Source organism: Borostomias antarcticus (assembly GCF_949987555.1).
Source record: "Borostomias antarcticus genome assembly, chromosome: 24".
In the NCBI taxonomy this organism is placed as follows: Eukaryota; Metazoa; Chordata; class Actinopteri; order Stomiiformes; family Stomiidae; genus Borostomias; species Borostomias antarcticus.
The window spans coordinates 9,460,608-9,483,107 of record NC_140257.1 but is presented as its reverse complement, the minus strand read 5'-3'; the positions used below and the strand labels follow the sequence as shown (position 1 = coordinate 9,483,107).

Below are 22,500 nucleotides of genomic sequence, written 5' to 3'. Positions count from 1 at the left end.
CTGATTGGCCCAGAGCAGTCACATGGTCGCTTGAGCCCCACCGCGTTTGAAAGGTCTAGCTACGTCTGCTGGATATAAATGGGTATGTCAAGCGGTTTATCTTCTATTGCAACCCTCCAAGAACTAGTCGAATGGTCACTATTAATTTTGTCAAAGAGACTTGTGCATTTTGTTGACACGTATTCGTTTTAAACGGCAAGTTTACGTAGACTATTTAGGTTGTGGACTTCGGCATACTGGGTAACACGTTTTGTAATATGGGGTTAGCCGGGCGTTGACCGGGTGGGCGGAAATCGCAACTGATCTTAAAATGTCGTACCGTTTGCTGAACAACCTGTACTAGCTTGATGGCTATAAGTGATGGCGTGGATAACGAAATCAATAAAAACACGTGCGTGGTGGAGTCTAACATTGCCACATGTCAGAATGTCTTTCCTCGCCGCATACGTACTGCGGGCGACAACCGGCGTTCAAATTGGGCAGACCCACTGAGCAGAGGGGAGAGGTGACGCTTTAGCACTTGACGTAATCTTTTCCGCTCTTCTCTGCGGCCACTGGGAACGTTCTCGAACATGTTGGCTGAGGAAAATCACAGAGGTATTGCACTTTCCAGACACTGTTGACGTTAAGTGCCAAGTTTTTTTCTGTTTACTTGGAAATAGGCCAAGCTGAATTGCTTTTTATGTGTTGCGGCAGGCTTTTTTTAGGATTCAATATGCTGTGGCGCAGTGACATTTGCATTATGGGGGAATGTAGCGCATGCGCAATGGTGCATAATATTATGTTGCAGAACAAGCCTCAAATCACAAGAGGATATCGGGTTGGGGGAGGGGCACTGGCTAGACAGACGACTAACCACCTGGGTTGATGGAAATGACACTGACAGAGACAGTTGTAACAAGGGCTGTTGTGTGGGGATTGTCAATGAACATGATGTTGAACATGGGGATTGTCTTCGTCGGTCCTCTCTCCTCTGAGACACACTTCATGTGATTGTATTAGTGGGAAGTATACTACAGGACAATGTAAATTCTTACTTTGTTTGAAATGTGTTAAATTCAGGTTTGTCTGAGCCATTGGTTCATTATTGACCTAACTACATCTGCATTGAATTATCTCAAATCATTTGTACCTTTTTGGTATAGTGAATTTCAATACTTCAAAATTTTTCGCAAGTATTACAGTTTTTTTTTTTAATGTGTATATATGGGTAAAAGCCCAAGCCTAATTTTACATTCGTGGAACATTAAAGTTGATCTTGAATCTTGACTATCGATTCCATTAAATACCTACGTCTCCCTGAACAAGCCTGATAGAATGCAGTAGCTGCACTGGGCTTATGGGATATCCATCTGACAAACTGACACAGAGAGCATATATACATGGATATTTTATTTACACATTACTTTTCACTTTAGAAACATAGTGAAATTAGATCACGGTGGCCCAAGAGCATTAAGGTCTTTACAGGTCTGCTCTCACACCAAAACCAGGTCCTGGAGGGGGCTCAGTCAGACAGGTCAGTCCGCCTGCAGGCTCACAGGAGAAACGCCCATTCCTGTAGGAAGTTCAACAAGAAAAGATGAATATGGAGGTGAAAAAGTCTTGTCAATTATTAAATAATTAAATACCCCAGAACAGTCATAAAAATCTGTTTACATAAAGCCTAAGATTGTTCAGAGTTGTAAGGGCTTGTAATAGTTGGACAGATGATAGGTGGGTGTTTTTACCTGGGACCAGGTGGTGGGACTATCCCAGCTTTGAGTTCATCTATGATCTGCTCAATGTCCTTGGGACTAAGGTCCTCCTGAAAACAAGAGGGAGAGCAACATATTACAGTCAGATTCCCCCCCATGACCTGTTTAATGCCCGACTTCCACCCGTTTAATATCTTTCAACTCTTTTTGAGTTTCAGCTGTTAACAACATTAGTGCACACAATGTAGTTGAACACGGAATACTCACATAATAGTGGTCATTGATCTGTACCATGGGTGCATTTACACATGCACCGAGGCACTCGACTTCTATAAGTGTGAACATCTTGTCTGCTGTGGTCTCTCCAACCTTAATGCCTGTGGGAAGATATTAAAGAAATGGGGTTTAGCCTAATCCAACAACACACAATCGTGGAAACACTTTTAAACAGCCAACGTTTGTATATTTACTTATTTGCTTTATCTAGTGGAGGGGACAACTGCTATACACTAATGGTTGAATGCCAGAAGCAAGTACTGTATATTTACATGTTGGTTCTTCATCTCTGTTTATCTTTAATATTCACCGTAAAAAAAAAAGTTGTTCTCATATCTGTTGTCATGTCTTTCATTGGGCCTGCTGTGAACAGGAGGGCTGCTCTCTTACCCAGTTTGTTCTGGATGGCCTCCAGGATGCTGTCGGAGTTGCAAAGCATGCAGGGAGTTGTTGTGCAGATCTGAATGTGGTATTTTCCCACCGGCTGACGCAAGAACATGGTGTAGAACGTTGCTACCTCATACACTCTCATTGGAGGGATTTCCAGCACCTCTGCAACCTGAAGGACAAGATAGAACATTTCTTATTCGTTTCAGTGGTGCAATATTTTAGGTCATCTGTTATAAAAACAAACACAACTGAATAATGTATCCGAAAACAATGGATATACTTGCATAATAGTTATACCCTGACATTACAACTCATACAGTACATGATGAGACCATTGTGGTATTGTGCAGTACAAGAACAGACCGGTGCCTCTGGATACCTTGTTCATGGCTGATATCGGGAGCCATCCATGCTGCCTCTGGGCCAGGTCCAACACAGGGATGGTGGCTGCTTGTTTGTGTCCATGTGGGTAATTGGAAATGATTGCCTCAATCCTCTGGGGATGAATAACACAATTAAAATTGTTTCTAAACAGCAAGGTGAGACTGACAATTTAAAAAATGCAGACAGCTTATTCAAGGAAAATGTCAATGTAATTTTACCCCAATTATTAAACTATTATTTGGTTACCGAGAGAATAAACAGCAGTCACATTAAAATTGAACTGACATTTAAACAATTCAGCCTGTCTATAATAACAAACACTCACCTTGTTGTTCTCCTCAGTGAATTCAAAAGGAGTGTCTGGGTTGTTATCAGGTGTGTCCCTATGCTGAAACAAATTACAATGCACAGTAGGTCAATATCATCAGTGTAAACAGCCTGCAGTGAAACCAAACCAAGCATGTGAAATAAGATTTATTTAATGCACCAAAGGTTTTATCAAAAGGAACATAACCTCAGACTTTTTGAGGAAGCGGTATAACACTTGAGTTACACTATACATATCAAAATAACAGATGGGGAAAAAGGAACATTAGACCTATGGGAGTTGTGAAAACAGGATCGCTTAACAAGTCCCTCTCCGAACCTGTCGCAGTGCTCTATCTGACAGCACTGAAGGTAGGTACTGTAGCACATGAAAGTTGTCTGACCATACTGCCCCCTTGTGAGCAGGAAATGGCTACTATTCCAATTTTCCTTTTTGATTCTGTAGAGTTTAGGGGCTCATGGCGATATATTTCTGCCTGTGGGCAATGAGGTTGATCTGAAAAACAGCTTCCTTGGAAATATCGCACTCATAAGGCTCTACTTTTATCAAAGGACCGTTAACCATGTCATAATTCCACTACCTACAGCCATGTGATGTTTCTGTTAGATCAGGCTATGAAAGACTTAACTCTATGGGTAGTATACACGGCTGTAACAAAACTGCCAACAGATTTTATCCTGGTGGAATTCATCACAGATTTGACACCAAAGCTTCCCTGTGAGCAACAGGGCACTGCTGGGATCGTTCTGGCTTGCAAGGCTCCGCCGTCTGGCTTCTGTTCTGGGCTTGGCCTCTCCCTAGACCTGCTTCAGGGCTCAGTAACATACCACAGCCATTACATAACACTGATGATAGCTATGCACGGGTCTAACCTACCCCCAACACTGAATTTGGCAATCACACTGAATGTGCAATACTTGAAAGGAAGGAAACCCACATGATCATCATACAGACACACCCACACGTGTGCAGGAAGTGAACAGAAACACACACACACACACACACACACTATGTGGTCAGCCGATGAAATGTGAGCTCTGCCTTTGACCCGTCCATGCTGTCCTTCCTCCAAGGGCAGCCAGGAGCAGTGGGCAGCTTTCAGCAACCGGGGACCAAGTCCAAGTGCTCAGTCCAAGTCCTGATCAGGGATTGGACTGGAGAGCATCTGTTCTTCTGCATTTTTTTTCCATATCGGGGTTCTATTTGGAGGGTACCCGAGTGAGTACGAGGAGAACGTGCAAACTCCACACAGAGGGGCCCGGGACATAGCTCATTGGGCTTGCCGTAGTTGTCGGTGTTATCCGGTGTCCAGGCATCCATCGTGTACCGTACTCACCGAGTCATTACTGTAACACTGCCACACTATTGTTTTCTGCCCCCACCGCTGATTTACCCATTTAGTTAATTTTCACATATCAGCACCCACTCAACAAATACAATAAAAACTCAAGTAATCACTGTTACTATAAAACAAGTGTGTGTCTGCCCCATGTTTTAGCCTACCTCCAAATTACTGACTAGTATTTACATAAGCCTATTATTTCAACTAGTAGTAGGCTAGATGTAGTTACCCTGGGTTTGCCTATGCAAGCCATCATGTCTTATTCCTAACCTAGCCCCTGAGGAGTGGCTGTTGCCATAAACATGCTGGCTAGCTTACTCTAGCAGCCTAGCAACGTTCAGTTTATAACAACACTGATTTGCGCAGGTGCTGTCATGAGTAGCCTATCCTGAATTTGGCGTTGTCTGCCTCCACACTTGCCTTCAAATGTGATCACAGTAAATAAGATATAAACGTTACACTCGGTTCTGTGCTTCTTTATAAGTGCTTCAATACAAATACCTAACAGTGCTGTTCAAAATAAGGGAAAGGTCTATAGTAACATTTGAGACTACGTGCTCTCTTATTGTAGATGGTGTTACCGGTGTTGTCATGGGTTTATTAGTCGGTGGGGAAAAAAACACTGTGGCATCCCTATTACCCATGCGGGAATCAAACCCAGGACCTTCTTGCTGTGAGGAATGCAATACCTTAGTCACATTAGGTAGTATTAGGTGATGGAGGGAAACCAGAAAACTTAGAAATGGACACACCATATGCTGAAGTTAAGAGTCTTATGGATCTGAAAACTTTGAACATGCAGAATCTTACCACAAAGAGGCCCCCAGCTCCAGCACAGGCTGCAGACCTGTGAAGGCTCCTCACCTGCCTGGCCTGTGAACAAGGAGACAGGACAATCAGAATGTATCCACTTGTTTTATACCCACATAGCAGTCAAAGGCTGAAATCCATGGACATAACAAGGTCATTCATATTAAAATGATATAATTACAATATACAAGACTACATGCAAAATAGAGTTGCTCTTGCAATTGCTGTGTGACAGATCAAAAGAAGGGCATGTGTGACGGTCTATGAGTCCTTGCCTGTTGATGGCAGAGCTTGTTCTTGTTTCTGTTTTTTTCTGCTAGTTTAATTTCTGTAAATAACGTTAGACAAACAATCCCTAAACGATGTCTTTGGGAGGCAAACAGAAAAGTAAAAGCATAGTTGCTTCCCCCACTCCCGATGCAGCATCTACCGGTACTTCCATGCTGGTCTTCGCGGTCACGTTAGATCACGCTTGGTGTTACGGGTATTGAACGCACCCTAACCTAGCTACCAGGCTAACGTTAGATCACGCTTGAACGCACCCTAACCTAGCTACCAGGCTAACGTTAGCTATTAGCTAACAATGTTTTTCGTGAACTAAGTTTGAGACACATCCAAGATGCACACCACCAGACAGGCAATGGAAGAGATTTAGCTAGTTAGCTCTCTAACCTTAGCATGATCACATCGACCAGTCCGAGATGATCATCCAGCTTTCAGGGGCGATCATTAGCTAGCTAGTGGTGGTGGACAGCCCTGGCTTGCTTACTAGTGCTGGTTGGCTGGCTTACGGCAGCTAGCTAGGCCCCTGCAACTTGCCCTTGTGGAGTGTCATTCAATGTAATGTCTTATTTAAGAAAATATATTCCTGTCGTTAACTCAAACATTTCCTCAGTGTCACCTTCTTACCGTTTGTGATACAGCAGACCGAAGTGCCTGAGTTAAAAACATTTTCAAGGCCTTGTTCTGTTCCGATGTACCGAGTCTGCCGACCCTTCTATGGGACTGCAGTGACCGACATCAACACAGGTCGATTAACTGTGCCAGCGATTGAGAGGGTCTGGTTTACGCAACGTCTGTAGTCCAAGTAATCAACCACAGAGAAAATCATCACCAGGAATAAAATGTTATAATAATGACATTTAGTATTATCTTTAAAAGTTATTCTCGCACATTTATTGTCTGTTAAAACTTGATTTTTGAAATTAAATACTTGAGATTGAAATACATAGGCCGCATATGGGTGATTTGATTTTGATCGTGTTGCCTTTATAATCTGCTTCGACAATTAATCTGATTAAACTATCTGTCTATATAAAACCAGAGCATCACGTAGGTCTACAATTACATTCAACATTTTGTTCTACAGGGTTGCAGTATGGTTGTTATTTTCACTTAATAGCAGTAGTAGGCCTAGGCCTACTTTCTTGATCAGCGATGAGAAATTGCACACATTTTAATCATGACTCGGAGCTAGGTTGCTGTTATACTGTTATACATCAGGCTACTGGTGGGTGACTGGAGCACAGGGAATGTTTTTTCACGCACACCGCGTGGATTCAAACAGTCCTCAGGGATTCGCCCTGCTCTCCTTTGCCAAACAATGCGATCAACAGACCAGGGTCCGCTCGACCAATGAAAAGGTGGGAGTGCCAATGCAAACGATTTGATTGGATCCCTTGACACTAAGCAGACTGGACGTGACACAAACAGGGCTGGTCCTATACAGGGGGTACTGATGCCGTGCCCTTAACTCTCTGGAGGATAGTCAGATCAGCACAGTCTCCGGATAAACCCATTTTCTCTCTGACTCAAATAATATACATCTGTACGTCAGCAATGGTTGTGCCTGGATCTCGTCACATAGAGGACCAAATCTTTTATCCTCCGGAAGACCTGCAAAAGAATGCCCATGTGCCCGATTTCAACACGTATCTTGCACTTTATCGAAAGTCTATTGAGGAGCCAGAGGGTATGTTTGAATTATGTGTTTATACTGAAAATCTATGTTGCTTTTCTTACAGTGTGTGTGTGCGTGCTTGAATGTGTGTTGAATATATATGAATGATTGTAGTATGCATTTGCCCTAATTGCAGTTTTCTGGAAAGAGGTGGCCGGAGAGTTCTATTGGAAGAAACCAGCAACCGGACCAATTCTTCAATACAATTTTGATGTGACTAAAGGAAGCATTTATGTCAAATGCATGGAGGGGGCCAAAACCAACATGTGCTACAATGTCCTGGACAGGAATGTGAAAGACAGGAACCTTGGCGAACGCGTTGCATATTACTGGTAAGCCAACATGCCTCACTGAGTATAAACGACTGTCCTCATACAGCTATGTGAGGCATCCCAAGCGCTGTCATTGGCCTGGCCCCTGATAGTGCCGCTTTGTGGTAGAACAAGTCTGCATTCTATAGAGTCCGTGCTCTAGCCAGTGTCAGAGTCCACAACCTTCCTGCACTGCCAATTCCTTTGAATGTGTACAATTAATATAGGGCTATGTGTTATGGGCAAACATTTCTCCTCTGGACTTCACAGACCAGAAATACTTGTTTTCTCTGCTCAGCAGTGATGAGGTCAAGCCCTGTCACATGTGGGTTGCAACTCACACAACAAGTAATGTGTTGTTTTTATGGCTGTTTTATGAGCTACGTGGCATTTTAATTTCCTTCGGGATAAATAAAGTGAATCAAATCAAATCAAACACAGGTACTGACATAATGAACAAATCAAAATCTTTGTTAAAAAAAAAAAGAAAAAAGAAGAAGCTTTGATTATGATAAATCAGTACTATAGCTTGATTAAATCCTAGATGGTTTCACACCAGAGTGAAATGCTAATCAAGTGTGTGTTGGTTCTCAGATGGACTTTAGATAACCTCCCAGTGCGGTGGGGGATGTATGCAGAGCAGCCAGCCATAGTGTGAGATGAAGCCACGTCTCTTTCATCTCATTGTTTTCACGCAGTGGTGTGGGAAGAGCCAAGAAATCAAACCACCCCACCTATATAGCAAAGCTCAGAAAGTCAAAGGACAACAGCAGAAGGAAAGCACTCTCCTGAGAACTTGTCTACACTGGGCGTCTGATATCTCAGCTTGCTGGGTTACAGTAGCTCACTGACTGTTCTGGGGACCTTGAGCATTTTCCAAATACAATATACCTGCATGCTTCAATGGGCAGATGCCTTGCATGAAATACTCTTGTAAAACCAGTAGACTGCATGTCTCTGCCAGTCAAAGACATATTACCGAACATGTCTACCAGGCCCAGGGGCCCAAGAGCTCAGGGGGCCCTTTCTGGTTGCATACTCTTAAGAGCTTAGTCATTCATATCAATAACAGAGCCCCAGAAATCTTGCTGAAAAACTTAAATAATAGCCTTTACATTCACTTTGAAGACATCACAAGAAAGAAACATCATGATACTTTTTGGGATTGAGTGTTTACCTTTAGTACTTTACTTTAGTATGGGCCCTTCAACTCTTTTGGGGAGAAATCTAAAAAGCAAGTCCTCCACACAGAGTTGAGGTCCCTCCAGTCAAAACCAAGCTATGTAAAGCTGCTTTCATTGTGCATTTTCTCAAATTATCTTCAAATTGGATGCCGTCTCATTTGGCAAATTCAAAAAGGCAATAAATAAATGGGTGGGGGGCCCTTTACGTGTCTGTGCCCAGGGGCCCATCATTACATAATCCATCTATGCTGTTAGTCTTGTCAGTCATTGAGGAGATTTTGGCAGAAAATGTGTCATTTCTTCTTACTTGCTGGCAACTGCCAAGAGCCTTTCTGGTCTTGTGAAAGGCCTACTTCACCTTTTTACTCCACCTTTGAATTAATATCTAACCCTTCAATATTAACTCAAAGGGGAAGAAGGCCTTTCACATTACTCCTGTGGATGAAAGGTTTTAGTTATAGAAACGATGGCATAATCCCTGGTAAATCCCCCCTATGGCTCATTCTCTAAGTTGGCAACGATGCCAGTATAACCGTGTGAGTTATATAACATGTCTGGCAGATCAGTGAGTGTCTGGACTCGAGACACTTAAACTGGACACCAGCTTGTCAGCAGTCTGCATATAAAGGGTGCCAGCTGCAATCACTGATGGACAGAGGCCAAGAACGTCAGTGCATTGTCTTGGTAGTTTATTAAGGTGAATACTTTTTAATTAAGACGAATGCTACATTACTGTAGGTGATATGGCCCTATTTAATACAAGTCTAACCGAAGATAGAGTTAATATGAGTTTGCAGTTCTGTCTACAGTATCCCAGGCCAGAATCAAGCTTTGACCAGGCACGCTGCCATGGTGACTTGGTTGTTCGTGGCTTGCGCAACATTGTGCTGGATAAGCACTGCAGACCGGCATCCAAACCAAATATAGACAGAGAAGGCAACAGGAACATGCTATCACCTCTTGGAAACAACATGTGGACAGAAGGCGTCATTTAGATTGAACTGATTGTACTGTGTTGTGTGACGAATTAAAAGTGTTATATGAAAAGGTGATGGAGTAAGTTTAGAAGATGATATGTTTATGGTCTTCTCAGGGAAGGGAACTCACCTGACCACCACTTGACTGTTACCTACAGTCAGCTGTTGAGCCACGTGTGCCGCTGTGCAAACGTCCTGAAACAGATGGGTAAGTCTCCATCAGAGGTGTTGCAGTTCCTCAAGAAGTTTAGAAGAACCAAAATGCGTGACCCTTCCCCCTTGTTTGTCTGTTGTCTGCTCCATAGGGGTGAGAAAGGGGGACAGGGTGGCCATCTACCTTCCCATGATCCCAGAGTTGGTCTACACAATGCTCGCCTGTGCCAGGATCGGGGCCGTTCACTCCATTGTGGTATGTCACACTTTCCAACTTCCTTCCTTTCCATTTGTTTGGAAAGTAAGTTTGTCCAATTTCTGGGGAGTATCAAGTACTGTACTTGTTTCTATGGCCTAATTTTCACCTGGAAACACACCGGCAGGCCCATAGTTCTCTACCTGCCCTTGTCAGTCTTGTCTGAATTGAATTGAAACCTTTATTGCCCCCGAGGGGAATTTGTTTAGCACACGTCAAGCATACATACAACATTAAAAGGCCCTTCTCTTGCAGAGTTATCAGCTGCTCTGTGTCTGTGCATGCCGTTGGGATTGCGCCTGCAGAGAAGTGCAGCCTCACGGTTGTGTTTCACAGTCCCCTCCTCTAGCCAAGGGTTTAAATATGGGCCAAACTATAACTGTCGCTAAGCGATTTGGGATAGGATCATAGTAAGCATGATTCCCACGAGCCAAACACTATTTTTGTTGCTCGGCCTTCTGTATCCATGTGAAGGTTAGTGTTGCAGTTAAAAATACCGCTTGGTATCAAGTATGCATGGATATTTTTGACTTACAGGAATAGGAGTGACCCCATTCCTCCTAGACCATTGTTCCTCTATCATTGTGACATTGTGAATTGGGATTAGTCATTAGAAATGTCATTAGAATAACAGAAATAATTGGCTCATTATAGCCAGGCATGGTCAAAGTTAACCCTACCTGTTTGAATAAGCGCTCCAATGAAAATCAAATTGTACACCTCCATTACTCCATGAGTCTCTCCAGAATGACTAATTATATCACTGGCTTTCTACAGTATTTACATGTAACAGACCAAGTTCATAAGCTGACTGTGTGTGGGTGTGTGTGTGTGTGTGTGTGTGTGTGTGTGTGTGTGTGTGTGTGTGTGTGTGCGCGTGCGTGCGTGCATGTGTGTTCAGTTTGCAGGGTTCTCCTCTGAGGCCTTGTGTGAGAGGATCGTGGATGGCCAGTGCAGTGTCCTGGTGACGGCAGGTAAGACGGATCCAAGCAGACTTTTAACGTCACGTAGCCAGTAGCATGTGGACCTTTGCCCCCACTATCACAGCAACCAAGGGTGATGAGTTGTCATTAGAAGTTGTAAAACGGAGCAACTAAGATGGCTTGGGTCCACACCGTTCCAAATCATACTGTATGATATGTCATATGTCTCTCTCTCTCCCCCCTCTATCTTACAGATGGTGTATACAGAGGCGATAAGCTGATCAACCTGAAGCAGATAGCGGACGAGGCGCTGGAGAAATGCAGAAAAAAGTAGGCAGTTTTTACAGCACTACTATCTACCCCAGCTACTGGTTAAGACTGAGACCTAACCCTGGCGGAATGAGTCATAGACACACACACACACACGCACGCACGCAGACACACACACACACGCCGCCTCACTGCTTACCAGCTGTTACCTGGGCTGTTGAGGAAAAGCATGGGCTGCTACTCAAGCTGTGTGGGGTTGCTGGGCAACACGGAGAGCTCTGATTCATCGGGGAACCTCGTCAGTTCGTCGCCCGCGGCGATGCGTGTGAAATAAAACACGTATGTCCACCGCAGGAGACATAACGACAGGACAAACACCCTATGTACTACGGTATGGATAAACATCCCAGATAAACACCACATGTACTGTCCAATATTAATATGACAGGATAAACACCGTTATGCACTGTATGATATTCGACGCTGCTATCAACGTCAGATATCATATCTTAGATAAAGAATAACAAAACAAGGCCCCATCATGAATCAAGACCCCATCACGTGCCCCCAACAACCCACACAACCACACCTTTTCCACCCGAATACACCGTGCTACCATATCTCTGATGACTCACCCGTCCAAAAGAACAGGCCTCATAGAAAACGGGTCACCTGTTTTTATTTTAGTTTTTTCACTTTATTATTAACTGATTTCATGTTGTTAGTTTTAGTCTTGAATTTTGTTCTGTGCTGTATTTGTCTTGTCTTGATTTTGTTTGTTCTGTATGACAAATTGCACTATTGTTCTACCACTTGTATTGACCAGACCTTATTATATTGTCTATTTGTTCTATTTAAAAATTTTCAATAAACAGATTGTATAATATATACAAGGTGGAGCACACCCAAAAACTTTTTAGAGGTGCAGACTGATGGAACTTATAACTGAAAACAAAAAAGAAAGTTGCACATTTGTCTCCTCTCTGCTGTTTATTGTCACCATAAAATAAACAGATTGTATAAAAAAAAGAAAACGGGTCACCTCAGAGTCCGCCGCACACGGTGTATTTGCGATGGTTTATTAAGGCGCGTCAGTAGACCTCAGTAGGAGCAAACCAGCACAGACACCATCTCTGTCCCACGCTGACCCTCCCCGGCCCCTCTCTCCGCAGGGCCGCGCTGACCGTTAGCAGATGCCTGGTGGTCAGGCACCACGCGCTGAGGACGGGGGTCGGGGCGGCGTCCGGTAGACTGCAGGCGCCCTGGGACGGCGAGCGCGACGCGTGGTGGGACGTGGCCATGCGGGACGTCTCCGACGAGTGCGAGCCGGAGTGGCTGGACGCCGAGGACCCTCTGTTCATCCTCTACACCAGCGGCTCCACCGGCAAGCCTAAGGTAGGACGGACGCACGCGCACACACACACACACACACACACACGCCCGCATACATGCACACGCACACACACGCGTGTGCACGAGCCAGACAGTTTGGGAGCGGCATATGGGTAATGTTGAGTGATCAAATGTTTGTGGTGGTGGGTGTGTGTGTACGGTACAGGGTGTTCTCCACACTGTCGCAGGATACCTCCTCTACACCTCGCTGACCTTCAAGTACGTCTTTGATCATCGCCATGACGACGTGTACTGGTGCACGGCGGATATTGGCTGGATCACAGGACACTCCTACATCGCCTACGGGCCTCTGGCCAACGGGGCTACGAGCGTTCTGGTGAGTATGACTGACTGGCTGACTGACTGACTGACTTACTGACTGACTGACTGACTGGCTGGTTGACTGACTGGCTGACTGACTGGTTGACTGGCTGGCTGACTGACTGGCTGGTTGACTGGCTGACTGACTGGCTGACTGGCTGACTGGCTGGTTGACTGACTGACTGACTGACTGACTGACTGACTGGCTGACTGACTGACTGACTGGCTGACTGACTGACTGACTGACTGGCTGACTGACTGGCTGACTGACTGACTGACTGGCTGGTTGACTGACTGACTGACTGACTGACTGACTGACTGACTGACTGACTGACTGGCTGGTTGACTGACTGACTGACTGGCTGGTTGACTGATTGACTGACTGACTGACTGACTGACTGACTGACTGACTGACTGACTGACTGACTGGCTGGCTGACTGACGGGCTGACTGACTGACTGGCTGGTTGACTGGTTGACTGACTGACTGACTGGCTGGATGGCTGACTGGCTGGCTGACTGACTGACTGACTGACTGACTGACTGACTGACTGACTGGCTGGTTGACTGACTGACTGGCTGGCTGGCTGACTGGCTGGCTGACTGACTGACTGACTGGCTGGTTGACTGACTGACTGACTGACTGACTGACTGACTGACTGGCTGGCTGACTGACTGACTCACTGTTGCTTTCTATTTGATGTGCCATAACTGTTGCTGTTGATTTGATGTTCACGCTGTCTCAAAGCTCACCTCTGATATTCCAGGTTTATTAATAAGGTGTGTGTGTGTGCGTATGTGTGTGTGTGTTTGTGTTGGCGTGAGCGCGCACCCGCATGTTGTGTGTTTGTGTACGTGTCCTGTTGTGTGTGTGTGTGTGTGTGTTGCAGTTTGAAGGTATCCCAGTACACCCTCATGTGGGCAGGTTCTGGGAGATCATTGAAAAGTACAGAGTGACCAAGTTCTACACAGCACCCACGGCCATCCGGCTACTGATGAAGTATGGAAAAGAGCCACTGCAGAAGTAAGAAAACCTACTGTATTATATGAATCTTTCTCTAAGCTTACTTTTGGTGTCCACAGTGTATTAACTGGAGTAAGGCAAGGCAAGTTTATTTATATAGCACATTTCAGCAATAAAAAATATAAAAGTTACAGTGCAGTGTATGAATAAATAATTATTTGATTTAATAAAAAGCAGTGGCAAAAAGAAACATCTTCAGTCTTGATTTAAAAGAAGATGTTTTCTAGAAGTTTGTTCCAGATATGTAGAGTAGATGACCCTTATAAATGACAGTGTAGAGGGAGATTTATTTTTTTATTCCCCGAACAGTAAAGGTGTAATCAGATCCCGGATCCGTGCTTCAGGGCGACGACCTTGACCACCTCGCTAACCCCGGTCTCCCTGGCAGGTACGACCTGTCAACCCTGAGGATTCTGGGTACAGTGGGCGAGCCCATCAACTCGGAGGCGTGGCACTGGTACCACGAGGTGGTTGGTCAGAGCAGGTGCCCCGTGGTGGACACGTTCTGGCAGACAGAGACGGTGAGTGTGGACAAACATCCGGCTAGACCTACATCCTCTTTCTCAATGTTCTCTCTTAGACCGCTGACTCAGCAAAATCAGCGTTTATCTGTCCATAAATCCAGTGTAGTTCTGTACCAACCAGTATTCCGACAGTTTGTGTTTGCCATGCGAAGGTGACCGCTAGTGAGCTGTCCTCTCCTGTAATCTGACCTGCAGGGTGGCCATGTTCTCACACCGCTGCCCGCTGCCACGCCCCTGAAACCTGGCTCAGCTGTGAGTGACCACGCCTCTCTCGTCTCGTCTCTGTTAACATGATGACACTGGTTAAATTGCTGGTTGGAGACTGGCGCCGGGCCACTTTGCAATTTCCCATCAGTCATTCCCCACCATTTTGCCCTTGAGAAAAAGCACTTAACCGACCCTACACTGCTTTGGATAAAAGTGTCTACTAAATGACTAAATTGTGAATGTAAAACATGAAGTACCTGTAGACCTGGCATGATACACTTGTGTTAAATTTCTCATGCACTTTGTGACTGAACGTACAGGCTCGCCTCCATAGGTCCTTAGTATTGGCACATGAGAAATCTTTAGGACGAAAAGAGATGCACAGTTCCACTGTAGACTTCATTCTCCCCGTTTGAATTCCCTACTCTTCTGTCTTTATCTGTTGATCTGATGCGATGTGGAATAAGGCGTTCTGCCACACCAGTCTGAGAAGCTCCTGGTATCTAATGGAATCTCAGAGTGTATCTGAAGCTCTGGTTTCTCTCGCAGACCTATCCTTTCATGGGGGTGGAGCCCACCATTCTGAATGAACATGGGGAGGAGCTGGAGGGGGAGGCGGAGGGCTACCTGGTGAGTGAACCCAATCAATACAGACACCTCTCATCCGTGTTCTCATTCAATAGCATTGTCCGGGTTTCCCCGAACGAATTAAGAAGCACTTAACTCCAAAGTACTTCTTAACTCCCATGCAAAGGGTTGCTTAAGAAGGGTTCCTTAAGAAGGTTCTTTATCGGGAAACCCGGCCATTTTCTGTTTGTTTTCTGGGAGTGCTCCCATGTAGCAATTTAGGCTTTCACTACTCCAGCTCTAAATGTGTGTTGTGTTAGATGAAGCAGTAGGCCTACTGTAGGTTAATGATGAACTTTCTCATGTAACGGCAGGTGTTCAGGCGTCCCTGGCCTGGGATCATGCGTACTCTGTATGGAAACCATGAACGCTTTGAGAACACCTACTTCAAGAAATTCCCAGGGTTCTATGTGACCGGTGATGGTAAGTCTATTTATAATAATAATAATAATAATAATGATTATTCATTTGATTTATAAAGCACATTTCATTGTGAGACAATCTAAAAGTACAGAAACAATCACAAAGTTATTAAGAAAACAAAGCAGAAATGAAAACAAGCAGAATAGTAACAGACACAAATTAATATATAAAATATATACACTTTACATACAAAAAGCTTTAGGTCTTTAGTCCAGCCTTGGTAAATGGTAAATGGACTGCACTTATATAACGTTAGTGCTTTACAATGGCCACTCATTCACCCATTCACACACACCAATAGTGGCAGTTGCCATGCAAGGTGCTAGCCTGCTCATTGGGAGCAATTTGGTGTTCAGTGTCTTGCCCAAAGACACCTCGACATATGGACAGGAGGAGCTGGGATTTGAACCGGCGACCCTACGATCATTGGACGACCCACTCTACCTCCTGAGCCACAGCCGCCCCGCCTTAAAAGAACCCAGAGTCTGTGCCCTCAGATTGTCTGGAGGGAGGGGGGCGTTTGTAGTCATCTCTGATAAACAGTATCAAGATTCACTTCCATCTTTCATTGAATAGGCTAATTTCTGACTAGATTCTGACTAGATCCGATCATTATGTTAGATCATATAGTGATGGGGACATTTCTAATGTGACCTTGTCGTATTATTTGACAGGTTGCAGAAGGGATAAGGATGGATACTACTGGATCACAGGCAGAATCGACGACATGCTAAACGTATCTGGTAAGGCAGTTAAGCGATAACCTTGTATTGAAAGTTGTAACTATACTAGCCCTGTAGTGTCTGTTTTACAACCCTGTGGTGTGTGTTCTGGAACCTGGGGCATCTGTCCTGGGGCATATGTCCTGAGGGATCTGTCCTGGCACATCTGTCCTGGGGCATCTGTGCTGGGGCATCTGTCTGAACTTTGACCTCGCGGCGTCGTGTCCTCCAGGCCACCTGATGAGCACGGCGGAGGTGGAGGCCGCCCTGACGGAGCACGCGGCGGTGGCGGAGGCTGCCGTGGTCAGCCGGCCCCACGTGGTCAAGGGGGAGTGTCTCTACTGCTTCGTCTCCCTCAAGGACAGCCTGGAGTTCAACCACAAGCTAGTGGAGGAGCTGAAGAGACTAGGTGACTAGGGGTTTAGAACCGAATCAGATTTGATATTACATAAATTATAGACGTAGACCAAGAGATGTCTTGTGATTTGTTTTCATGCGATTGTCTCGTCCATTTCTTTTTTCGTTTGATCTCAGTGAGAGAAAAAATTGGTCCGATCGCCACACCAGACTTCATCCAGAACGCTCCAGGGCTGCCTAAGACACGCTCAGGTGAGTGTGTGACCCCATGGGGAAGTAGCCATAGAGAGTCTCCATCTCCGAGAACACGCCTGGACATTCACCGTCGCCTCATTCGTTCGCAGGCAAAATCATGAGGCGGGTCTTGAGGCAGGTCGCCCGGAACGAGAAGGATCTGGGTGACCTTTCAACCCTGGCTGACCCCAAGGTGGTGGAGGTGCTCTTCAGCCAGCGCTGCGGGCGGCAGCCTGAGTGATTCCCTGAGAGAGCTTCACTCTCTGGCATGGTGCCAAGGAATAGAGTCCCCCCCCCCCCCCTTCCCACTAGAAGCTGATACTAGATCAGCCACAGTGTTGCTCTATGCACTTTTTGAGGGCAGGGACCAGGCTTGGGATCGGGTGTAGGCTACTGACTTTGAATTATACTACATAGGAAAGCCAATCGAATACAGGTGCAGCGGCCCTATGAAAATTGCCAGTTGAGAGTCAAATCCCTATTCAAACAATGTATCCAGATTCTGGCTGTTTTAACTGTTACGATCCTTCTCACATGGGCTCAGTTGATATGAAGCTGTTGATTCCATATGATCATTAACACAATAGTATTGATTGTGGTAATGTGAAGCCAACATTTAGGCACAACCGATGACACAGAATCACAATCTTGTTTGCTTGTCAGTGATTTTATCTCTAGTCTAGAACATTCTGTCTTTCAAAGGATTTCACTATCTATATTTCCAAATGATGAAGGACTATTTGATGGCTATTTTCTTTTTAAAGATATATATACTATCATGTGATAGAAAAGTATGCTTTGCACAGGTCCCTAAATTACTTGTATTTCAGATGTTGATGTGTATTTCGAATGTGTTTCTATAACCTGAAAATAAATTGTATAATGTAGTGGATTGTTCCATGTTCTGAAAAATTGCACTCATCAGACCTCAAAAAGGTATGTCAATATCTGATTTTGGAGCCTCAAGGATGCCCCCTTGTGGCTAAATTAGTCTTTTGACCAGACACCCTACATCAGTAATCAGACAGGAGTTTACAGTAAAAGTGTTAAAGGACAATGCTCGTTTTTGACAACCTGGACCTTATTTACGACATATTATAAGACGTTTGACTCACCGAGATCACTTTGGTGTAGTTCGGAGGCCTGTAGAAGAAATGTAAAATCCAGCGCGAGCCAGTATATCCATGTAATGGCGGTGATCGGGGCAACGAGAATGCAGCTTCTAAAAATCTATTTTCTGCCGCGAAACGGTTGTTTTCATCAATCTGTCTGGATGAATCGCTAGTTGTGCTTACATAGAGAGCATAGGCCTGTTGTGGTATTTCCCATGCCTCTGTAATATGATCTTTAGAAACGTCGTTAGACACGAAATAGCTTCCTCACTTGCTCCAGCACGCATGCGCACAGCGTGCTGGAGCAACGATTGCGTGCTGTGCGCATTAGTGCTGGAGCAAGTGAGGAAGCTATTTCGTTTCAAAAGACGTTTCTAAAGATCATGGCATGTGAAAACCACAACAGTTATGCTCTATGTAAGCACAACTAGCGATTCATCCAGACAGATTGATGAAAACAACCGTTTCGCGGCAGAAAATAGATTTTTAGAAGCTGCATTCTCGTTGCCCCGATCACCGCCATTACATGGATATACTGGCTCGCGCTGGATTTTAAATTTCTTCTACAGGCCTCCGAACTACACCAAAGTGATCTCGGTGAGTCAAACGTCTTATAATATTCCATTGACTTTGACTGGAGGAATGGAGCAAATTCTAAAATTTGAAAGAAGGCGAAATACTGTTTGAAATTCTCACGGTTAGTAGGTTATTACTGTAAAGACACTCACAAGTTTTTGTTTTGATAACTTCACCGAAATGGCTTCGTAGTAATTATTAGAAAATCTGGTCTATGGGAGTTTACATTGAAACTCCTCTCCGATAGGAACAAATCTGCTAGGGGCGCATGTTTTCACTTTTCCTCCCTATAGCGTGCTGTTTTTGCTACGTTACGTGAATATGTTTTGTCTTTCTCTTCTTTTTGCGTCCCGATGTATATACCATCACAGGTTCTTGAATTTCATCAAAGTTATCTATTTGTTTTGTTGAATTTTATCCAGAAAGATCCCATTTTTCCTTGTTTATTTGTCCCTGAATCCGACAGGAAATTGCAGCTTCTTCGAATGGAACACGCGCTGTCATCTGACCTGAATACTGCGCGCTGATTCGCTGAAATGGATTTATCGGGTTGTGTTCAAAAACGGCAATGGCATTTCTGGGACCACTGCCTCTTGTTTTAGCAACATAGAACTGCAGGTTAACAACGGGACAAAGGAACACAGGGAGTGACGACTACTGGACATTTGCTATTCTAGCTGCGCGGCTGGCAAGCCACGCACAAAAATGACCACGCCCTTTTTAAGGGGAGACACTATACTGGTGAATAGTTTTTTCCCCCTAAATATATCCTCATGGAGTTTAATCTTCACATTAAGATAATTTTTTGTACTACACCTTGTCTTAAAAAGGTTTATATATGCAAATAAGCAACATCCTGTTAAATATTTGTACATTGCATATATTTCGGTACTAACAAAGGATAAACTGTTATAGGCTAATATGACCCTAGGGAACAACTTGGGATGTGTGCCAAAATCTCTGCGGGGAACAGCCCGAAAATGACCACTGCCTTCTAAAAATGACCACACCCCTTATCATCTGAAGTTAGCTGTATCTTCTAAACCGTTGGACTTGGAGCTTAACATTGTCTGCGGTGCTCAAAAGGGGGGAGAGAGGCATATCCTGAAATAGGCTTGTTCTGACTTGTGTTGCTTCAATGACTCAGTGTGCTACTAACCGTTTTCTGTCTCCCCTAGTGCCCTCTCCGAGAACATGCCTGGACATTCACCGTCGCCTCATTCGTTCGCAGGCAAAATCATGAGGCGGGTCTTGAGGCAGGTCGCCCGGAACGAGAAGGATCTAACATAACAATAAACAGATGACAAATAAGCAAGGTGCAAGGACAAGACAGGACACTGCAAAATACAATACAAAATACAATAGTGAGCGGGCAAATATGCAATATCCTATATGCAATGCGATCTTATATACAGTTCAATCAGAAGTAATGTGCAAAATGATGTTGCAGTCTGCTTTTGTGCCAAGAGGTTTTGGTCCTGATGGGGTCGGCCACCATCTTTCTTGTCTGCTTCAGGCCCCTGTCTGTCTGTCTGTCTGTCCCTCTATCCGGGCTTTCCACAGATACCGTTGGCCTGACAGCATTCATACTTGGCACGGGTATTCGCAGGGGTCCCGGACAGACCATGACGGGGTTGGATTTTTTAATTAATGTTTTGGCTAATTTTAACATTAAATACTGCCAACCAATAGAGATACTGCTCCGAATAGAAATACTGTACTGATCCGAATAGAACTCCGCCCCCTATCACCCGCCAAACACATGTCCGCTATGTTCTGGGGCGGAGACGGGCATATAATGGACTTAAGTACTGATTGCTCCAACAGGTATCAAAACTAGCAGATAAGTTAATTGGATGGGCTAAGCTGGAGTGATAGCAGATGTACAGTATTAAGTTGGTGTCCATAGTGCACCAACGGGTATCAGAACTAGTACATTATACACACATGCACATATACAGTCAATTGTGATCCCAATTTCATTGACTTCTCATTGACACACATGTCCATATAGTAAACAGTGCATCCATCGGGCCAAGAAGTGCGAAGATATTAAAGATGTGTCTATCATAAGTTCATTCCATAGAATTGACAGTAAACCTTCACCTTTACCATGTTTCTATTTTTAAATGCTTTCAGCACATTTGGAATCAGTGAGTAGGTACAGTATGGGTTTTCTGAAAGCTTCACAGCATTAATTCCATCTCAAGCCCATAGGCTACAGATATAAACACAATCTTAAAGCAACACAGCTTTCAGACTGCTCACCCCACTGCCGCTCTCGGGCATACCCTGGGCACGCCACATGCGGGAGTTGAGCACCTCCTTGGCCGACATCGAAGAAGTCATGGCTCGGATGCCCGGAGCCAGAGTTTTCAGCACACTGGATGCACAATGTGGATACTGGCAGGTCAAATTAGACAAGGGAAGTTCAGCACTTTGTACTTTCAACACCCCCTTTGGTCGATATGCATACAAAAGGCTACCCTTTGGGATAAACACAGCTGGGGAAATATTCCAAAGACTCATGACTGAGATGTTTGAGGACATGGATGGAGTAGAGGTGATTGTCGATGACATTCTTGTATGGGGGGGAAATGAAGAGCAGCACAACCACAGACTGGAAAGGGTGCTGGACCGAGTGAGAGAGAAGAACATCAAACAACCCAGATAAATGCACATTCAAGGCACATGAAGTTAAATACATGGGACACATCCTAACAGCAGAAGGACTAAAGCCAGACCCCAAAAAAGTGGAAGCAGTCAGGAAAATGCAAAAACCCACAAACAAGACAGAGCTACAGGTATACTTAGGGATGGTGACGTACCTAGGGAAGTTCATACCGCAGCTATCCACTGTGTCTTCCCCACTCCGGATCCTGCTTGAGAAGACGACAGAATGGAGCTGGATGGAGGAACAGGATAAGAGCTTTGAGAAGCTGCAAGAAATGGTCACTGAAGCTCCAGTACTGAGGTACTTCGATGCATCAAAGCCAGTCAAGCTAAGTGTGGACGCCTCTAGTTGTGGAATAGGAGCAGTGCTTTTTCAAGATGAATGTCCCATAGCTTATGCATCAAAAGCCTTTACAGACACACAAAAAAGATATGCACAAATAGAGAAGGAGTTAGCTGCAATCATGTTTGGATGTGACAAATTTTACCAGTATGTGTTCGGACGGGCGTTTGAGGTTGAAACGGATCACAAACCGCTGGAAAGCATAATGAAAAAACCCCTGGCTGAGACCCCACTGAGACTCCAGAAAATGCTCCTCAGACTCCAGAAATACAACATGACGGTAAAATACAAGAAAGGTAAGGAACTATACGTGGCGGACGCCTTGAGCAGGAACTACCTAAAGGACAAAGACGAGAACGAAAATGAGGATGACGTACAAGTGTGTGCAGTGATGTGCTTACCTATAGCCCCCGCCAGACTCCAAGAAATACTCACAGAAACAGAAAAGGATCCGACCCTCACAGTAGTTAAAAAGTTCATCCTCCAGGGCTGGCCAACTAAAAGATTAGAGACACCAGATGAAGCCAAAGTGTACTGGGACTACAGGAGTGAGATGACAGTGGAAGAGGGACTGTTATTCAAAGGCAACAAACTAGTGATCCCAGGCACCTTGAGAAAGAAGATGCTGGAGAAAGTGCATTCCAGCCACCAAGGGATCGAAAAAACAAAGAGACTAGCAAGGGATGTCATGTTCTGGCCAGGGAT

The 22,500-nt window shown here is 44.7% G+C and overlaps 2 protein-coding genes across 2 annotated transcripts; one reads left to right on the top strand and one right to left on the bottom strand.

Annotated features, from left to right (window-relative positions):
- Positions 1-1,369: 1,369 nt before the first annotated feature.
- On the bottom strand, positions 1,370-6,260 carry ndufv2 (NADH:ubiquinone oxidoreductase core subunit V2). Its single transcript, XM_084457841.1, has 8 exons — positions 6,137-6,260; positions 5,228-5,290; positions 3,073-3,135; positions 2,743-2,859; positions 2,364-2,532; positions 1,965-2,074; positions 1,731-1,807; positions 1,370-1,558 (listed from the first exon to the last, which is right to left on the bottom strand). The coding sequence occupies exons 1-8, from the start codon at positions 6,176-6,178 to the stop codon at positions 1,465-1,467; spliced, it is 735 nt and encodes a 244-aa protein (XP_084313967.1). The 5' UTR covers positions 6,179-6,260; the 3' UTR covers positions 1,370-1,464.
- Positions 6,261-7,004: 744 nt separating this feature from the next.
- On the top strand, positions 7,005-17,940 carry acss2l (acyl-CoA synthetase short chain family member 2 like). The gene is made up of 17 exons (XM_084457748.1): positions 7,005-7,199; positions 7,324-7,519; positions 9,776-9,867; positions 9,965-10,068; positions 10,970-11,042; positions 11,246-11,321; positions 12,434-12,656; positions 12,820-12,990; positions 13,864-13,997; positions 14,386-14,518; positions 14,717-14,773; positions 15,278-15,358; positions 15,670-15,778; positions 16,453-16,521; positions 16,733-16,909; positions 17,035-17,109; positions 17,202-17,940. The coding sequence occupies exons 1-17, from the start codon at positions 7,067-7,069 to the stop codon at positions 17,330-17,332; spliced, it is 2,034 nt and encodes a 677-aa protein (XP_084313874.1). The 5' UTR covers positions 7,005-7,066; the 3' UTR covers positions 17,333-17,940.
- The last annotated feature ends 4,560 nt before the right edge of the window (positions 17,941-22,500 follow it).

Excerpts from the sequence above, each read along its gene's own strand:
- ndufv2 (XM_084457841.1), bottom strand. The coding sequence starts at position 6,178 with ATGTTTTTAACTCAGGCACTTCGGTCTGCTGTATCACAAACG. Across the intron at positions 2,533-2,742 it reads CGATATCAGCCATGAACAAG|GTTGCAGAGGTGCTGGAAAT; the intron begins GTATCCAGAGGC and ends CTTGTCCTTCAG. Across the intron at positions 2,075-2,363 it reads GGCCATCCAGAACAAACTGG|GCATTAAGGTTGGAGAGACC; the intron begins GTAAGAGAGCAG and ends ATCTTCCCACAG.
- acss2l (XM_084457748.1), top strand. The coding sequence starts at position 7,067 with ATGGTTGTGCCTGGATCTCGTCACATAGAGGACCAAATCTTTTATCCT. Across the intron at positions 12,657-12,819 it reads GCTCCACCGGCAAGCCTAAG|GGTGTTCTCCACACTGTCGC; the intron begins GTAGGACGGACG and ends TGTACGGTACAG. Across the intron at positions 16,522-16,732 it reads CGACATGCTAAACGTATCTG|GCCACCTGATGAGCACGGCG; the intron begins GTAAGGCAGTTA and ends CGTGTCCTCCAG.